At 39.9% G+C, this 15,574-nt stretch overlaps 1 protein-coding gene across 3 annotated transcripts in view; it reads left to right on the forward strand.

Annotated features, from left to right (window-relative positions):
• LOC131256777 (putative lipase ROG1) overlaps positions 1 to 10,787 on the forward strand; it is a 32,054-nt gene extending 21,267 nt beyond the window's left edge. For 2 of the 3 annotated variants that reach the window (XM_058257817.1, XM_058257818.1), the window contains exon 10: positions 10,491 to 10,787. In XM_058257817.1, the coding sequence (XP_058113800.1) occupies positions 10,491 to 10,556 (66 nt within the window). In that variant the 3' untranslated portion in view covers positions 10,557 to 10,787. Of the gene's footprint in view, positions 1 to 10,484 lie in introns of all 3 variants that reach the window. The other variant, XM_058257820.1, reaches the window with a different exon arrangement.
• The last annotated feature ends 4,787 nt before the right edge of the window (positions 10,788 to 15,574 follow it).

The raw sequence follows: 15,574 nt of genomic DNA on the forward strand, positions 1-15,574 counted from the left end.
GGGGCCTGAGTCCAAAATTGAGACAGATCCAACGCTCAAGTGGGCCATACCGCAGGAAACAATGGCCTTAAACGTCCACCATTGAAAGTTATTTCATTCATTGGGTCCACATTGATATTTATTTTTCATCTAACCTGTTCATGAAGTCATAAAATCATTGATAAGGGGTAAACACAAGTATCAGCTTCATCCAAAACTTCTGAGGGCCACACAAATTTTTATACAGTAAGCATCCAATTTCCACTGTTTCCTGTGGTGTGGTCCACTGGAGCTTTGGATCTGCCTGATTTTAGGGCATTTTTGGGCTCATGCCCTAAAATCAGCTGGCATAAGGGATGGACGGTGTGGATAAGCCACATACATCATAGTGAGCCCCACATTTATTTTGTACCTTTCCTCAGTTTTAGTGCTAAAAAGCTAGCTATCAAACTACGCATTGGTACTGGTGTGGGAATTGCATAGGGAAGTAATTATTACCTATTTACCAGTCATTTCCCAATGGAATAAAAAATCAAACAGCCCCTTAATGCGTGAGAATTATGCATAGACATGGATTTCCATTACAATTCATGCCGCGCTCAATAGAAGATATTCTTTTAACTTGGCATGCTGAGGATGGAGAAAAAATAGGGAAGAGAAAATGGCGAGTAGCTCTTCTTGCCATTCTCTGGGTCATCTGGGCTGAAAGAAACGACTACTGCTTCTGCAATAAGAGAAGATCCGAGGCTGGGGTTATCTTGAGGGTTCTTTAATTTCTGCAGCATTGGGGTCTATGATTTCTGTGGGGTTTTTCCAGCGATGGCGCTGGTTGTTGTTGTATCCCTAGTCTCTTTAAGTGTTTTTTTCTACTTTTTTCAGTTTCTTGTTGTTTTTCTTATCTTTCGGTTTTTTGGCACTAGGTTTGTTTTCCCTTCTTCTTCTTCTTCTTCTTCCTTTTTTTTTTTTTTTGACTTTTCTGTTTGCTTAATAATATTTCACCTTTAAAAAAAACATTTGGGAAAAAAAAATGTTTCTATGGATTTTTTATCACCTTTGAGTTTTGGCCAGTATTTGTTTCAAGTCGAGATTTCTCCCCAAATCCAAACTTTGATTCACTAAAAACCAAAAATGTTCAAAATCACCTAGGGAACAAAAAAAACCCTTAAAAATGGTATTTTTTGGGTTTTTGGAAAATTTTCAATTTTTCCGTCAATTGAAAAATTTAAACTTCTAATAGTTTTGGTATCACTAACCCGGCAATACCAATAATATCGCCGATATGGAACAATTTTTGCATTTAGTTGCATTGGGACACTTGGACTATCCAATCCATTGATCTAGATTGTTCAGTAGGTCCAGCATACATTTCATGGGCAACCATGTATGCATCACACCAATATGTCAAATATTAGCCATTTAATTATTGGTATTTAAAATGTTTGGTTAATATCATTTACACAAAATAGGTCTAATCAACAATTTAATCCACCTATTTGTTAGAGACCATCATGGTGTACTTTTTTTTTTTTGGGGGGGGGGGGTGATGCAGGACAGGAAAATTAAATATGATATGTGAGATTTTAGGCTTAAGATCATGTTAGTTCAGAAATAATTACACAAATTCTATATCCCACATGAAAGTCCAAACATTCAATTAAGGGGAATCTATGCGGGTCCAAGCCTACACATGATAGGGTTGGATCAATAAAAATTATGAAACAAACGATACTCAAAGATAAGAAATAATCATTCACACATGCATAGTAATTAGTTCCTAATTCAAGAGATTTACCAATTTCAAATCAAGGAACCCTAGGGCAAGAAAATGGGCATAAAATTGGAGATTTGAGTAATTTAGGGTTAGGTTTAGGGATTTTGGGTGAAAGCGGTGTGAAAGAGAGGAGAGAGACGAACCAGAGAAGTACCGCATGCGTGGACAACAACAATGGCCCAAATGCACGTGCGTGTGATCTTGGCCGTACGTGTGTGAGGCCCACTATTTAGAAAAAGGCCACCTTGGCCTTGGTCGGCCAGGGATGGACTCCAAAACCCCCAAATCTCAGCTCGATCCGATGTACGGTTTGTGCGCGGTGCTCTGTCGAAGTTTCAGCCCTCCTATAGGGCCAGAATCTGAAATTCTGATGCGGGGAGGAGAATTGCTGCAATAGATGATTGATTCGAAGTGTAGATGATGGGGTGAGATGAGAAGAAGGGATGATAGAAGATGGATAGTAGAGATGACGATGGTTGGGGGCGAATCGGGATAGATATGGCTTTGCACCACGGTAGTTAACCCTTCGATGAAGGGAGGGCTTCGCAACCAATTAGGCTTCACAACTCAGAGAGTAGGAAAATGTTGAATTTTTATTAATTTTCAATTAATGAAAAAAGCTACAAGGGGTGCCTATTTATAAGAAAACCCTATACCCCAAAACTCGCGGCATGTGCATAACCTATTACTTGGCGATGAAGTAAACCAAAATAAAAACTAATCAAAGAAATCTAAAGTGACCATGATGTTCTAAATAACATTAATAAACAAAACCTAAAATATGAAATCAATCTGATTAGTGGGCCATGATCATGAGATCCCATGATGGGCTTTTCTTGACTAACGGTCCTACTCTGAATCAAAACTTCGTCTTCTAGCTAGGAGGCCCTCCCTGGATGTCGTCATCGATCTAGATCGACGGTGGGGCCCTCCTGGCGTACGAGCGTAGGGGGTGGTGTGCGTGCACGTGTGGACGGCGTGCAAGAGATGTCCCCATCAATTCTCCCTGGCTGCGAAGATTTTGCCACTGACGAAATAAAACTCCTAAACCGCTCTGAGATGTAAGGATCAAGTCTTTGAAGCTCCTCCTCAGCGAGCCACGTATTGGTTGAAGTTGGACGTGACTTCAATTTGACTAGGTACTTTTGAAACCCGCCGTCCGACGTTGAAACTATCTGATGGTCCATGATATCCTCTATTTCTTCTCTAGGTGTGTGAAGGTTAGGTAGGGGAGGCAGAGACAGAGAAGAAATGTCAGGAAGAGTAGGTATGAGAGGTAGAGGCTTGGAAAATGGGTCGGGACGGGTAGGTATGGGAGGTAGAGGCTGAGAAAATGGGTTGGGACAATTAGGTATGGGATATAGAGACTGGAAAAATGAGTCGGGAAGGGTAGGTATGGGAAGTAAAGGCTGAGAAAATGGGTCGGGAAGGGGCCATGATTCAAGGGATAAATATGGGGAATCAGGATGGGTGGGCGAAGGGCCAGACAAAGTATCAGTGGTCTCCTGAAAAGTAACTAGATCCTCCACATCAAATGTGAAACTAATTCCTGTGGAAGGTGGAAGATCTACCTCATACAGATTGAGACCGTTTCGTTTTATAATTTTGAAGGGTCTAGCGCTACGCGCGTGTAACTTACGAACGGCCCCCGGAGGGTATCGCTTGGGCCAGATTCGGACCATCACAGAGTCCCCAATATTGAAATCTTTAAAACATTTATGTTAGTTTGCAGAAAATTTGTAATGTTCATTACTAGTAGTGATCTTCTGCCTGATTTCTTGATGTCATGAATGAATGTGATGCGCAAAAGACTACAGGCTCTAACGCCCTATGGGACAGTGACATAGGGACAAGATCAATAGGTTTCCCTGGTTTATAAACAGTAATGACTTTATAAGGACTGAGACCTGTGAACCTATCGACAAAACTATTAAACGCAAACTCGGTTGTAGGTATTGCGGTGTCTCATGTTCTGGTGTGCTCTATATCCCTCCTAGGGGGAGACTCATCCGGTAGATCATCAGGAAATACATCACGTAACTCATCCATTACCGGAATGGCCTCAGTGGGTAACTCTACACTAGCATCTGGTGCACTCTCTCCAGCCACAAGGCCGCACATGTTGTATCCCTCAAAATAGTGGTCTTGATGTCTTTCATGGGGTGGGTGCACGGGTGCACACACATAATTGATTCTTTGACCAACTCCATTCATTGGTCTATCCTCCAGGTCACCTGCCTGAGATTGGACATCTACCCCAATGGTGGGGTTTGTCCTGGTGATGGTCTTTAGTCGGGCAATGCGTACATCAAGTTGTTCAAAACATTGGTCCATTTCCAAGCGCTTAATCAAAAACTTCAACTTCTGGGACAGCTTGTTTAATGACTCTTGCAATTATTCCATGTTTAGTGTAGGCTGCCAACCAAAATTCAGCAATATAGTTGTCAAAATATAAGATTTATTATTATTATTATTATTTAAATAAACAGCCTAGTTTCTAAAAATGAAAAAGGAAAGTTTTTAAAACAAGTTAGGAAAGTTTCCAAAAAAAAAAAAAAAACAAATTAGGAAAGTTTCTAAAAAAAAGCAACCTAGTTTCTAAAAACGAAAAAGGAAAGTTTCTAACAAAAACAAATTAGGAAAGTTTCTAAAAATAACAAATTTGGAAAGTTTCTAAAAAAAACAAATTAGAAAAGTTTCTAAAAAAAACAACCTAGTTTCTAAAGAAAAAGAAAAAGGAAAGTTTCTAAAAATAGAAAGTAATTTAGTTTCTAAAAAAGAAAAAGGAAAGTAAACTAGTTTCTAAAAAAGAAAAAGGAAAGGAAATTAGTTTCTAAAAACAGATTAAGAAAGTTTCTAAAAAATTAGTTTTTAAAAAACAGAAAAGGAAAGTTTCTAAACCTAGAAATAGAAAACTAAGTTTATTTCTAAAATAATTCAAATAAGGGGATAACAAAAAATTTTAGCAGCTTATGTCAGGGTTTATGGACCTCTAAAGAGCCATATATGATGAGAATTGATGCGTAATGGACATAAATAACCAAACCCTAAACATGTAATGAAATCCCCTACAAGAACCCTAGGCTTTGATACCAAATTTGATGTAGGAAATGAAAATTAAATATGATATGTGAGATTTCAGGCTTAAGATCACGTTAGTTCAGAAACAATTACATAAATTCCATATCCCATATGAAAGTCTAAACATTCAATTAAGGGGAATCTATGCGGGTCCAGGCCTACACATGATAGGGTTGGATCAATAAAAATTATGAAACAAACGATACTTAAAGATGAGAAATAATCATCCACACATGCATTGTAATTAGTCCCTAATCCAAGGGATTCACCAATTTTAAATCAAGGAACCCTAGGGTAAGAAAAAGGGCATAAAATTGGAGATTTGAGTAATTTAGGGTTAGGTTTAGGGATTTTGGGTGAAAGCAGAGTGAAAGAGAGGAGAGAGACGAATCAGAGAAGTACCGCACGTGTGGACCACAACAATGGCCCAAACGCACATGCTTGTGATCTCGGCCGCACGTGTGTGGGGCCTACTATTCAGAAAAAGACCACCTTTGCCTTGGTTGGCCAGGGATAGACTCCAAAACCCCCAAATCTCAGCTTGATCCGATGTACGGTTTGTGCGTGGTGCCCCGTCGAAGTTTCAGCCCTCTTATAGGCCAGATTCTGAAATTCTGATGTGAGGAGGAGAATTGCTGCAATAGATGATTGATTCGAAGTGTAGATGATGGGGTGAGATGAGAAGAAGAGATGGTAAAAGATGGGTAGTAGAGATAGCGTTGGTTGGGGGCGAATTGGGATAGATGCGGCTTCGTACCCAATTAGGCTTCACAACTCAGAGAGTAGGAAAACGCAGAATTTTTATTAATCTTCAATGAATGAAAAAAGCTACAGGGGGTGCCTGTTTATAAGAAAACTCTATACCCCAAAACTCGCAGCATGTGCGCAACCTATTACTTGGCGATGAAGTAAACCAAAATAAAAACTAATCAAAGAAATCTAGAGCATTCATGATGTTCTAAATAACATTCATATGCAAAACCTAAAATATAAAATCAATCTGACTAGTGGGCCACATTCATGAGATCCCATGATGGGCTTTTCTTAACTAACGGGCCAACTCTTTTGAATCAAAACTTCGTCTTTTAGCTAGAAGGCCCTCCCTGGACGTCGTTATCGATCCAGGTCGACGGTGGGGCCCTCCTTCTAGCGTACGAGCATTGGGGGGGGGGGGGTGTGCGTGCACGTGTGGACGGCGTGCGCGAGATGTCCCCATCAGGGGGGGGCAAGTTGGACATCAGATCAGTGAGATTTTGCATGGTGGCCTTATGTGTTCTGGACTTAATGGACCATTCAAATCAATCATTGGACTGTGTAACTGAACTAATGTAACTATGAGCACCATAACTTATTGTGCTCTGAGAGCACTAGAGCATTTCACCATATTACACACGCACACACTAATAAAACTAGAGGGAGGTTGGACATCAGATTAGTGAGATTTTGCATGGTAGACTTATGTGTTGTGGACTTAATGGACCATTTAAATCAATCATTGGACTGTGTAACTGAACTAATGTAACTATAAGCACCATAACTTATAGTGCTTTGAGAGCACTAGAGCATTTCTCCATATTACACACGCACACACTAATAAAACTAGCTGGATCCAACCCCAACCCGACTTTAACCGGGTCCAAAAGTTGAGATTGTGAGCCAACCTGCTTTCTTAACAGGTCCAAAAAAGGGACCCAGACCCATTATTCATCGGGTACCCCAAGGTCTGGGCACTCACTGACAGCCCTAGATATAGGGAAGGGGCAACTAGACCACGAGATGTATTTGGGAATTCGGAGAGTGGATGGGTTGTCACGATCTTGTGAACTTGCCTATTGGAGGTGCACAATTCACCCGGTCCAACAATTGCGAGGATCCAGCTATGTCTAGGATTGATCAGATCCTCATCTCTAGTAATTAGGGGTTCCAATTTCTGGGAGTTCATCAACAAGCACTACTAGGATCAATGTCTGATAAGTGCCCTGTTGTTCTCAATTCAAAGATGGAATCGTTGGACCCTAAACCCTTCTGTTTGAACTAATGTGGCTGGGTCTGTGGATAAAGAGTGGCATTCCATCAATGTTAAAGGTAACAAGAGTAAAAGCCGGGCCCTAAAAGTTAATAAAGAAGGAAGTAAAAGATAAATGAGCTGCAAGAAGATTGGTTGGGGGTGGTTGAAGAAGGCAAGTCTCAAATCCTTTAAGAAATTCAAGATCTTGGCAGGATTAAGGAATTGCAAGAGCTATTGGAAGAAGAAAAGTGCTGGCATTAGGTTCTTAAAAACAACTTCAATAGGAAAGTCAATGAAGAATAGATTAATTGGAAACAACATACTATCTCTTGGCTGAAGGACGGAACGGAAAGAAGAATGCCCATGGCTTGGCATCAACTAGAAGGAACAAAATAAGCTATCAGAAGAAGAAAAGTGCTGGCATTAGGTTCTTAAAAACAACTTCAATAGGAAAGTCAATGAAGAATAGATTAATTGGAAACAACATACTATCTCTTGGCTGAAGGACGGAACGGAAAGAAGAATACCCATGGCTTGGCATCAACTGGAAGGAACAAAATAATCCAATCCATTTTGGTGGAACGGAGCTGCTTGGAAAACCAATCCGAATATCTGTATGATGTTGGCTGAGCTCTTCAAAAAACTGCACAAGACAGAAGATTGGAACTGTCCAAAGCTTGACAACCTTCAGTTCGATTAGATTTCCAAGGTAGAAGTTGACATCTAGAATTCCAGTTTTTGAAAGATAAGGTGTATTTGACCTTGGTAGATATCCTGTTTGAGGTTTAGATGGTTCTCCAATGGTCTTCATTATGATTTGTTGGGAAGATATTAAGGTTGGCCTCTGTATTCATAACAGTGTTCCATGAAAGGGGTGATTGGGTTGAGAAGTAGGTGTGTCCTTTATTGCTTTGATTATGAACAAAGAGAGAATGGTGGGGCTTAAAGACTTATGGCCTATGAGCCTTATTAGAGGCCCTTACAAAAATAAAAATAAAAATAAATAAATTCTCTTAGTTATTGTGGCTGAGGCAGTAAATATAATGCTTAATAAAGATTTGTGGAAGGCATCATTAATGGTTTCAGACAGTTCCAAGTTTCAAGTCTCTCACCTTCTGTTTGTGGTTGATGCTTCATTGCTTTTTGACATTTTGAGAGAGCAGGTGCTTTGTTTGAAAATTATTGTGCAGTGTTAAGAAGTGGTTTCTAGTCAAAAGGTGAACTAGTCTAGAAGGAAGTGCTAGGGGTTAGGATGGCTGATACTAGCTTCAAGCATGGTGTGTCGTAATGGCCATTACATAATGGTAATGGTGCCAACCATTACTCGTTTTGGGGTTGTAACGGCCGTTATGGGGAAAAAAAGGACCCATATCAGCCTTGTAACAGCTGTTTTGGCCAGCATGGTGTGTCGATATGGTTTGGAGGGAGGGAGGCCATTATGGCCCTTATTGTAACGGTAACAGTGGTGGCGGTTATGGCCACCATTACCACTTCAACCCAAGCATGCAGTAATGTAGGGGCATTTTCACATCGGGCTCGAGTGGGGTAGCCCATAGGATGCGGGGACACACTCGGGGTGGGTGACCCATGTAATTTGGGGCCCACAGGGGAGATCTCGTGTTCGAGACTCCTCACCGGGGGTGATTAATGCACATTTCACACCGGGCTCGAGTGGGGTAGCCTGTGGGATGTGGGGACACACTCGGGGTGGGTGGCCCGTGTGAGGCAGGGTGGCTCGTGTGAGGCGGTACCCATGTGATTTGGGGCCCACGAGGGAGTTTCGGCTGAGGTCCTAACCCATGCGATGTGGAGCCTGAGCTATGAGATAAAGGGATTAATTCGCCATGGTCTAACAGTTCAAGCTTTTAGAGCAAGTGGTTAATTGTCCTGCCTCATGCAATTTGTTCATTCTCATCAACTTGAGTAAGTTTGTATGATTCTGTGGAAGGATTATTATAAAGGAAAAGATTGGCGGTCTCCGACATGCCTATTGGCTTCATGTCACTATTCCAGTGCCCGACTAGTGTGGTGTAAAGATTGGAGAGGCTTTAAAGGGATTTTCTGCGGCAAGGCAAGGAGGATAAGGGGAAGCGTCATTCGGTTGAGTGGAAAGAGGTTCCTAAGCTGAAGAAGATTTGGGGCAAAGCTGTTTCAACGAATGAATTAGATATGATTTTGGGAATGGTTTAGAATTCAATTGTAGGAGGACATGTGGTGTGCTAACTGTCCTCTTCACCTCCTTTTCATGAAGCTCGACAGGTTGGCCTAGGTGATGAAATTGTAGTCGAATGTTTCTTTTCTTGAATGGAAGAGCAAGTTGCCTGGACCCCACCACACAGTGAAGGAATTGTGGTTGAATGTTGCCTTTCTTGAATGGAAGAGCAAGTTGCCTGGACCCCACCACATCCACACACACACACATACCCACGCCAACTGATCAGGAGTTGTTGAGCATTCATGTTGGGAAGGCAGAAATAATGGCTTTCTGAGTTGGAATGAACTTATACCAATGCATGCGCCACCCACAATTATTGAGGCCGAGTCCTGTAAATGGGTTTCGTTTGTGGATGGCTATCCTTGGAAATTGATAAGGTGGGAGCAAGAAATACGGGAAATGAAGGGAGCTCTCTGTTTCTTTCATCCATTCCCACAGGGAAGGAAATGATGTAGCTGATGGATGGGTGATGCTTGGGACTTGTCTCCAATCATTGTTGATAAGGGAATCTCTCCATCCGTTGTAATTCCTCTTTTTCTTAATAAAAGCTTAGATCTTACCCATTGAGAAACGAGGACTTTCTTCCGAATATGGGGACTGAAGGACTCAGGTCTGATGATGAGGGTAGAAGTGAAACTGTTGGTGTTCTCTCTTTGGTTATGGATGCTCAAGGGATTTCTTTGCCTGGTTTTCGGTTGACAGGTAGAAAATGCTAAGGAGTTGTTGCAAGCCTTTTAGTTTTTACCATTTACAGACTGAAAAGCTAACTGTAATGGATTTCTCTGTCCTCAAATGTTAGTTTGCATTATCTGCTAATCCAAAAAAGCTGCTACACCAAGCCTTTTTTTTTTTTGGGTGGAATGTTAGTTTTTCGGTGTGTCATTTTCTGGGTATTTACTTGATACTCCCTAAGAAACATTATATGATTTCATTAAGATTTTAGTTCCATATTGTTGTTTGTGTCAGATGCCTGCATTACACTATTTTCAAATTAACCATTTTGAGCATCCTTCGCAATTTCCTTGCATAACTACATTTTACATATTGCAAGGTGGTTATAGACTTACTGAGCATCTAAGAAAATTGAGGTTGACATTATTGATGGATCACAAACAGCAGATGACACCAACTGAATATGGAGTCATTCAATCAAAATCAATTAACGTTTGTCATATTTATGTGAGCTAGCTCACAATATTTCCATGAAAATGTTTGTTTTCTTTTCTTTTTTTTTTTTTTGTTGTTGTTGTTGTTGTGATTTTTCCCCCTCTTTTGCATGACTGGCAAGTTCATTGTTTCATCCTTTCAATGATGATTAAGTTTTATGTGGTTATTCTACTGCAATAGTGTTAAATGTTGTGGTTGAGGAATTCTTGGTGGTTGATTTTTTTTCTTTTCCTTTTCCATTTTCCTTTTGTTATTATATCCAGGTGAAGAGCTATTGGATGAACTCTGATGGAGCGGATGTGGTTTTCCATATGATAGATAACTTCCTTATCTAGTTTCTCTACAAATTTGGTGCGTCATGCAGTGGCAGGATGATAGGTTAGATTGCTAATTGCCTGTGTACACTGTAATGCACGAGTGATTTTCCTTTAGTGGATATCATGCTAGTATGTAAATAATTATGCTCGCTGATGTCAGCTATTCATTTTGTGTCATGTTGATTAGCTTGCTGTATCTGTTAATTGTTAAAAGCAATTTTATCTTTAATCCCCTCAGTTGATTTGTTAGTGGAGATGTGTTGGTGGAAATTTTGTGCATAAAAGTCTATGGATACTAACTTTTAATTGGTAGTTGTGAATGGTAACCTGGTCTAAGGAAACCTGAACATTGAACCATGCCTCTTGTTCTACTTCTGCCTCCCCTGTTTTCTTCTGGCTGATGTATGTGTTTGGATTTATGTGGGTGAGGTGAGTGGAGAGTGTTTTTCCGTCATTTACATTAGTATGGTAACACATTCACATGATGGATGTTTTACTGTTTTGCGATGTCTTTACATGGCCCATGGTTCTGCTAGCATTTAATTGGTAATGTGTTGTGACCCTAGACTCCTGTCTTTATAAGTGAGTACAGGGACCCATTTGTGCCTCTATGATATTGCTACTATGAGCTGCAAGCCATGGGTCTTAAGAAGACGAAATATGGGGTTGATGTAGTGGCATGATTGTGCTGAAATACCAAGTCATCTCTATGAAGAATTCATCCCTGAAGTTGTCCTAAAATGGGCCATGATTAGATTGCAACAGTTGGTCCATCTGGTGGGCTCCATGTGTTGTTCTAATTGATATAGGAGCATTTTTTGTTACTTGTTTTGTGGGCCACTTTCGGGTGTCAAACTATATCGGAATGAAATGGAATTGTTCCCAATTGAAGCCCATTGGGTAAGCTTTTGGGCCCAAGATCATCAATTCCAACATCAATTGTGTTATGGCCGATTTCCTAAATATGTATATTGTTGTGTCAGGATTTATGGGTATTTTAGTCATTATCAATAATTTACTTAAATAGATGGTTAAGATTAGAATTAATGGCTAGGTCTGGATTAGGGATTTTGTTTTGGGAAAGTGTTTATGCATGTAGAAGACTTTTTTATGAGTGGTTGAATGGAGATTTATTTTTATTTTTTTCCTCATGGGAGAGGGATCCCTCAACTCTTGCGTGATGCTATGCTTATCTAAGTGATGCTTCATATCCATTATCATGATGCCAATTGAATTTAGACATTGTACTCCAACTGTACTTAGGTATCAACTGAAAATCAGCAATTTATTCGTTAATTACTTTTTATTTGCTACACTCGTATCATTTTTTTGGGGATTCAGTTAGGGGCTAATTGTAACCATCTAAGCATTATCACCCTGCATCTCATAGGCAGATTTATATTCTTCTGTTATTGATCAGAATCCAATGATCATCTCTTTCCAGTATTGCTTGGACTTGGACCTTGTTTGGACACCATGGATTCCATGCCGAACAATGGAAAAGGGTTTTCCTTTGATGTGATGGTTTACGTTGTTTGGATAGAAGAGAAAATGGTGGATTCCACCTAGGAATCATTACACTTTTCCATAATTTGGATTCTCGACACAAGAAGCTAGGTGAGTATTGTGAGAAGAAAGGATTTCCACTTGCTATACAAACAAGAACTCAGAATTAGAATCCATATTTTAATAGCTCCCATAGAAATCATCATTGGATAATCTTTTCCTTTCTTTTCCCTTGGATTCCATGTATCTAAACATGGCCTTACATAAGGCATGTTAGGGTTCCATTTGAAGTGCATATGGGATCACTTGCTGTCCACCTCAAACCAGGAGGTCATTTCAAGGACTTGAAACAACATTGCTACTTGCAGTGGGCAAGGCTGTAGTCCTTCCATACTTCCAAAACCAAACATGAGGCCTGTTGAAATCTGGGTAATTTCAGCCAGTAACTACCTCAATAAACTCCAGTTAGCTTTATTACCCAGAACATACCTGATTCTTGGCTCATTATTTCTATTTGAGTGTTCTCTATTCCAAGACATTCTCTTTCTACAAGCTAAAAGATGTAATCTACCCAACTATTTGTGTTTAAAAAGCAAGTTTGGGTGGAAAGAGATAAGTTGACCAATTTTAATCCATTATTCATGGCTTGGAAATAGGGTAGGAACCACTAGTTAGACATGAATGGGATGGGTCTTTGTCATGTGATTCATTAGTAGATTTATGCAGACACATGCATCATCGATATATCTATTTGCATGTATGCATTGTTGTTTTTGGTTGTTCTTCTTGTTGGTGTTTTGAGTAGAATGAAGTACTAAATAGGTTTTGCTTTTCCAATATGGTTATACCTGCCAGTTTACCCATCGGAACCTTTCCAGGTTGCATTTAAATATTAGCTTTGCTGGTCATATACTTACCTATAGTCTGTTTCGTAGTTGAATTATTTATGAATATTGTATGGTTTATACCTATTACATCTGTTTCTCTATGGTGTAAAAAGCATCAAATCTGTGCTTGAATGAGTCACTCACCCATCAAACAGCTACTTATAATGTATTGAGGTGGACACAACCTGCCTAATTCAAAGCTGATAATTTGTAGTTAGGCCAATAGTGTAAGAATTTTCTATCATTTCCACGAGGATGGGATGAGGGAGAACTCAACCAGAAGGCCACGCAAGCTGGTTGATCAAAGATCTGAACAATACAACTGCTCAGATTGTCTTGATTGATGATCTGGACAGATCCACAGTCGAATGATTAATCTTATGAGATCAACATCATCTTATATTGTGGGGTTGATGGAATCAATTGGATGGCTCTCGAATTCCCAGTATTTATAGCATTTAGGGTTAGATCTAGTCATGGAAAAGGATTCATGTAGCTGACCCCAATTAGTTGGTATGAGCTTAAATGATGAAATGATGACGAGGGTTTGGTTCTAGTCATGGCTTATTTAATAATTTCCCTTTGTATTTTTGTTACTCTTTTGGTGGGCCACATTTTGTGCTAGAAATGATGTTAGAAACACATGAATTTGGTCCTGTTTAATATTTTATTGAGTTAGCTTTCAAATGAGCCAAGATCATGCAATTCCGATGCCGTTTGAGTGAGTTATGGCCAAGTTACAGAAGGCCCATCTAAGTGGGCTTATGTAGGCCCATATCACATTCATTAACACTCATCCTCAAATTGGAGCATAGATATCATCTTTGCCAAGCTTGGAATATATATATAGGGAAATGGTACTATGAGGTCGAGTTGTGTGGGCCCCACCGTGATGTACATCAAACATCTACCTCATCAGTTAGATGTACCATTCCATGGTGGGCCACGGGCTTAAAAATCAATTCAATCCATGACTTGGGTTGGCCACACCACATACAACAATTGAGAGGAATTACTCTCCCATGAAAACATTCATAATCATTTATTGGGCCCACCCAGATGTGGTTCACAAATCCACCCCATTCATTATGTGTGTCCCACTTAGATAAGGGGTCAGACCAAGTTTCAGCCGCATCCAAAACTCAGGTGGGCCCCACCAAGTGCTTTTATATGTTTTAGGCATGTCTTCATATAGTTTTAGATGGTATGGCCCACATAAGTTTTGGATATGGCTGATTTTTGGGATAACCGATAATCTAAGGGAGACCCATCAAATGCACGGTGTTGATGTCCAACATACATCACGGTGGGGCCCACACTGCTCAACCTCATGGGAACTTCCCATGAGGTCGACCTCATAGTACTATTTCCCATATGTGTGTGTGTGTGTGTGTGTGTGGAATGAAAACCCTTGGTGAACTCATCAGCGAGTTAGTTTTGAGATTGAACTTATGGAGTAGAGATTTCGCCACTAGAAACTTACTCACATACGAAGTGACAATCAACTTCTATGAGTATAATTCTTTCGTGATAGACTAGATTGTTTCCAATATATGAAGTAGCCTTATTGTCACAAAATAGCTGCATAGGTAGGTGCGCTATAAATCCTATTCCTTGCAACAATTTCTTGAGTCACATCAACTCACAAGAGGTATGAGTCATTGCTCTGTACTCTGCTTCGGCACTCGATTGGGCCACCACACTTTGCTTCTTGCTCTTCCATGTGACCAAATTTCCTCCCACAAATGTGTAATATCCAGTACTGGATCGTCAATCTGTTAAAGAACCTGCCCAGTCTGCATTTGAATATATTGGGACCCAAAGATGACCATTCCATTTATACAAAAATCTTTGACTTGGTGCTCCTTTGTGGTAACTAAAAATTCGAATAACTACTTCCATACGAAGTAGTCTTCGAGAACTCATGAATTGGCTTGCTACGCTCATTGCATAGGATATGTCTGGTCAAGTAAGCATTAAGTAAATAAGTTTTCCAACCAATCTTTTGTACCTCCCTAGATCTTCCACTACATCTCCTTAATCACTTACATGCTTGTAACTAGGATCCATTGGAGTGTGACCTGGCTTGGTCCTAAGAAGACCCATCTCTATGAATAAATCTAGAACATATATATGTTGAAATAGATTAGTTCGTTTAGATCTGGCTATTTCTGTACTAAGGAAGTATCACAGATGACCTAGATCTTTTGTGAGAAAATGTTGTTTAAGATGCTTCTTTAGTTTTTCACTCCCCATGTTATCGCTTCCAGTAATTATAATGTGATCCACATATACTACAATCATAATAAGACTTGAGATACCCTTCCATGCAAAAACGGAATGATCAACATCACTTCAAACAAAGCCATAGTTTAATACAACCTTGTTGAACTTGTCAAGTGATGCATGCGGAGGCTGTTTTAGCCCATAAATTGTCTTATGCAGTTTATACACTTTATTAGACTCCCCCTTAGCAACAAATCTAGGAGGTTGCTCCATATCAACTTCCTTTGTAAGATCACAATGAAGAAATGCATTTTTTTAACATCAAGTTGGAAGAGGGGCGAACCATGTTTAACAACAACAGACGGTGTAATCCCAATGGAATTCAATTGGGCCACATGAGAGAAGGTTTCTCTATAA

This window comes from Magnolia sinica, chromosome 9 (genome assembly GCF_029962835.1).
Source record: "Magnolia sinica isolate HGM2019 chromosome 9, MsV1, whole genome shotgun sequence".
Taxonomy (NCBI): Eukaryota; Viridiplantae; Streptophyta; class Magnoliopsida; order Magnoliales; family Magnoliaceae; genus Magnolia; species Magnolia sinica.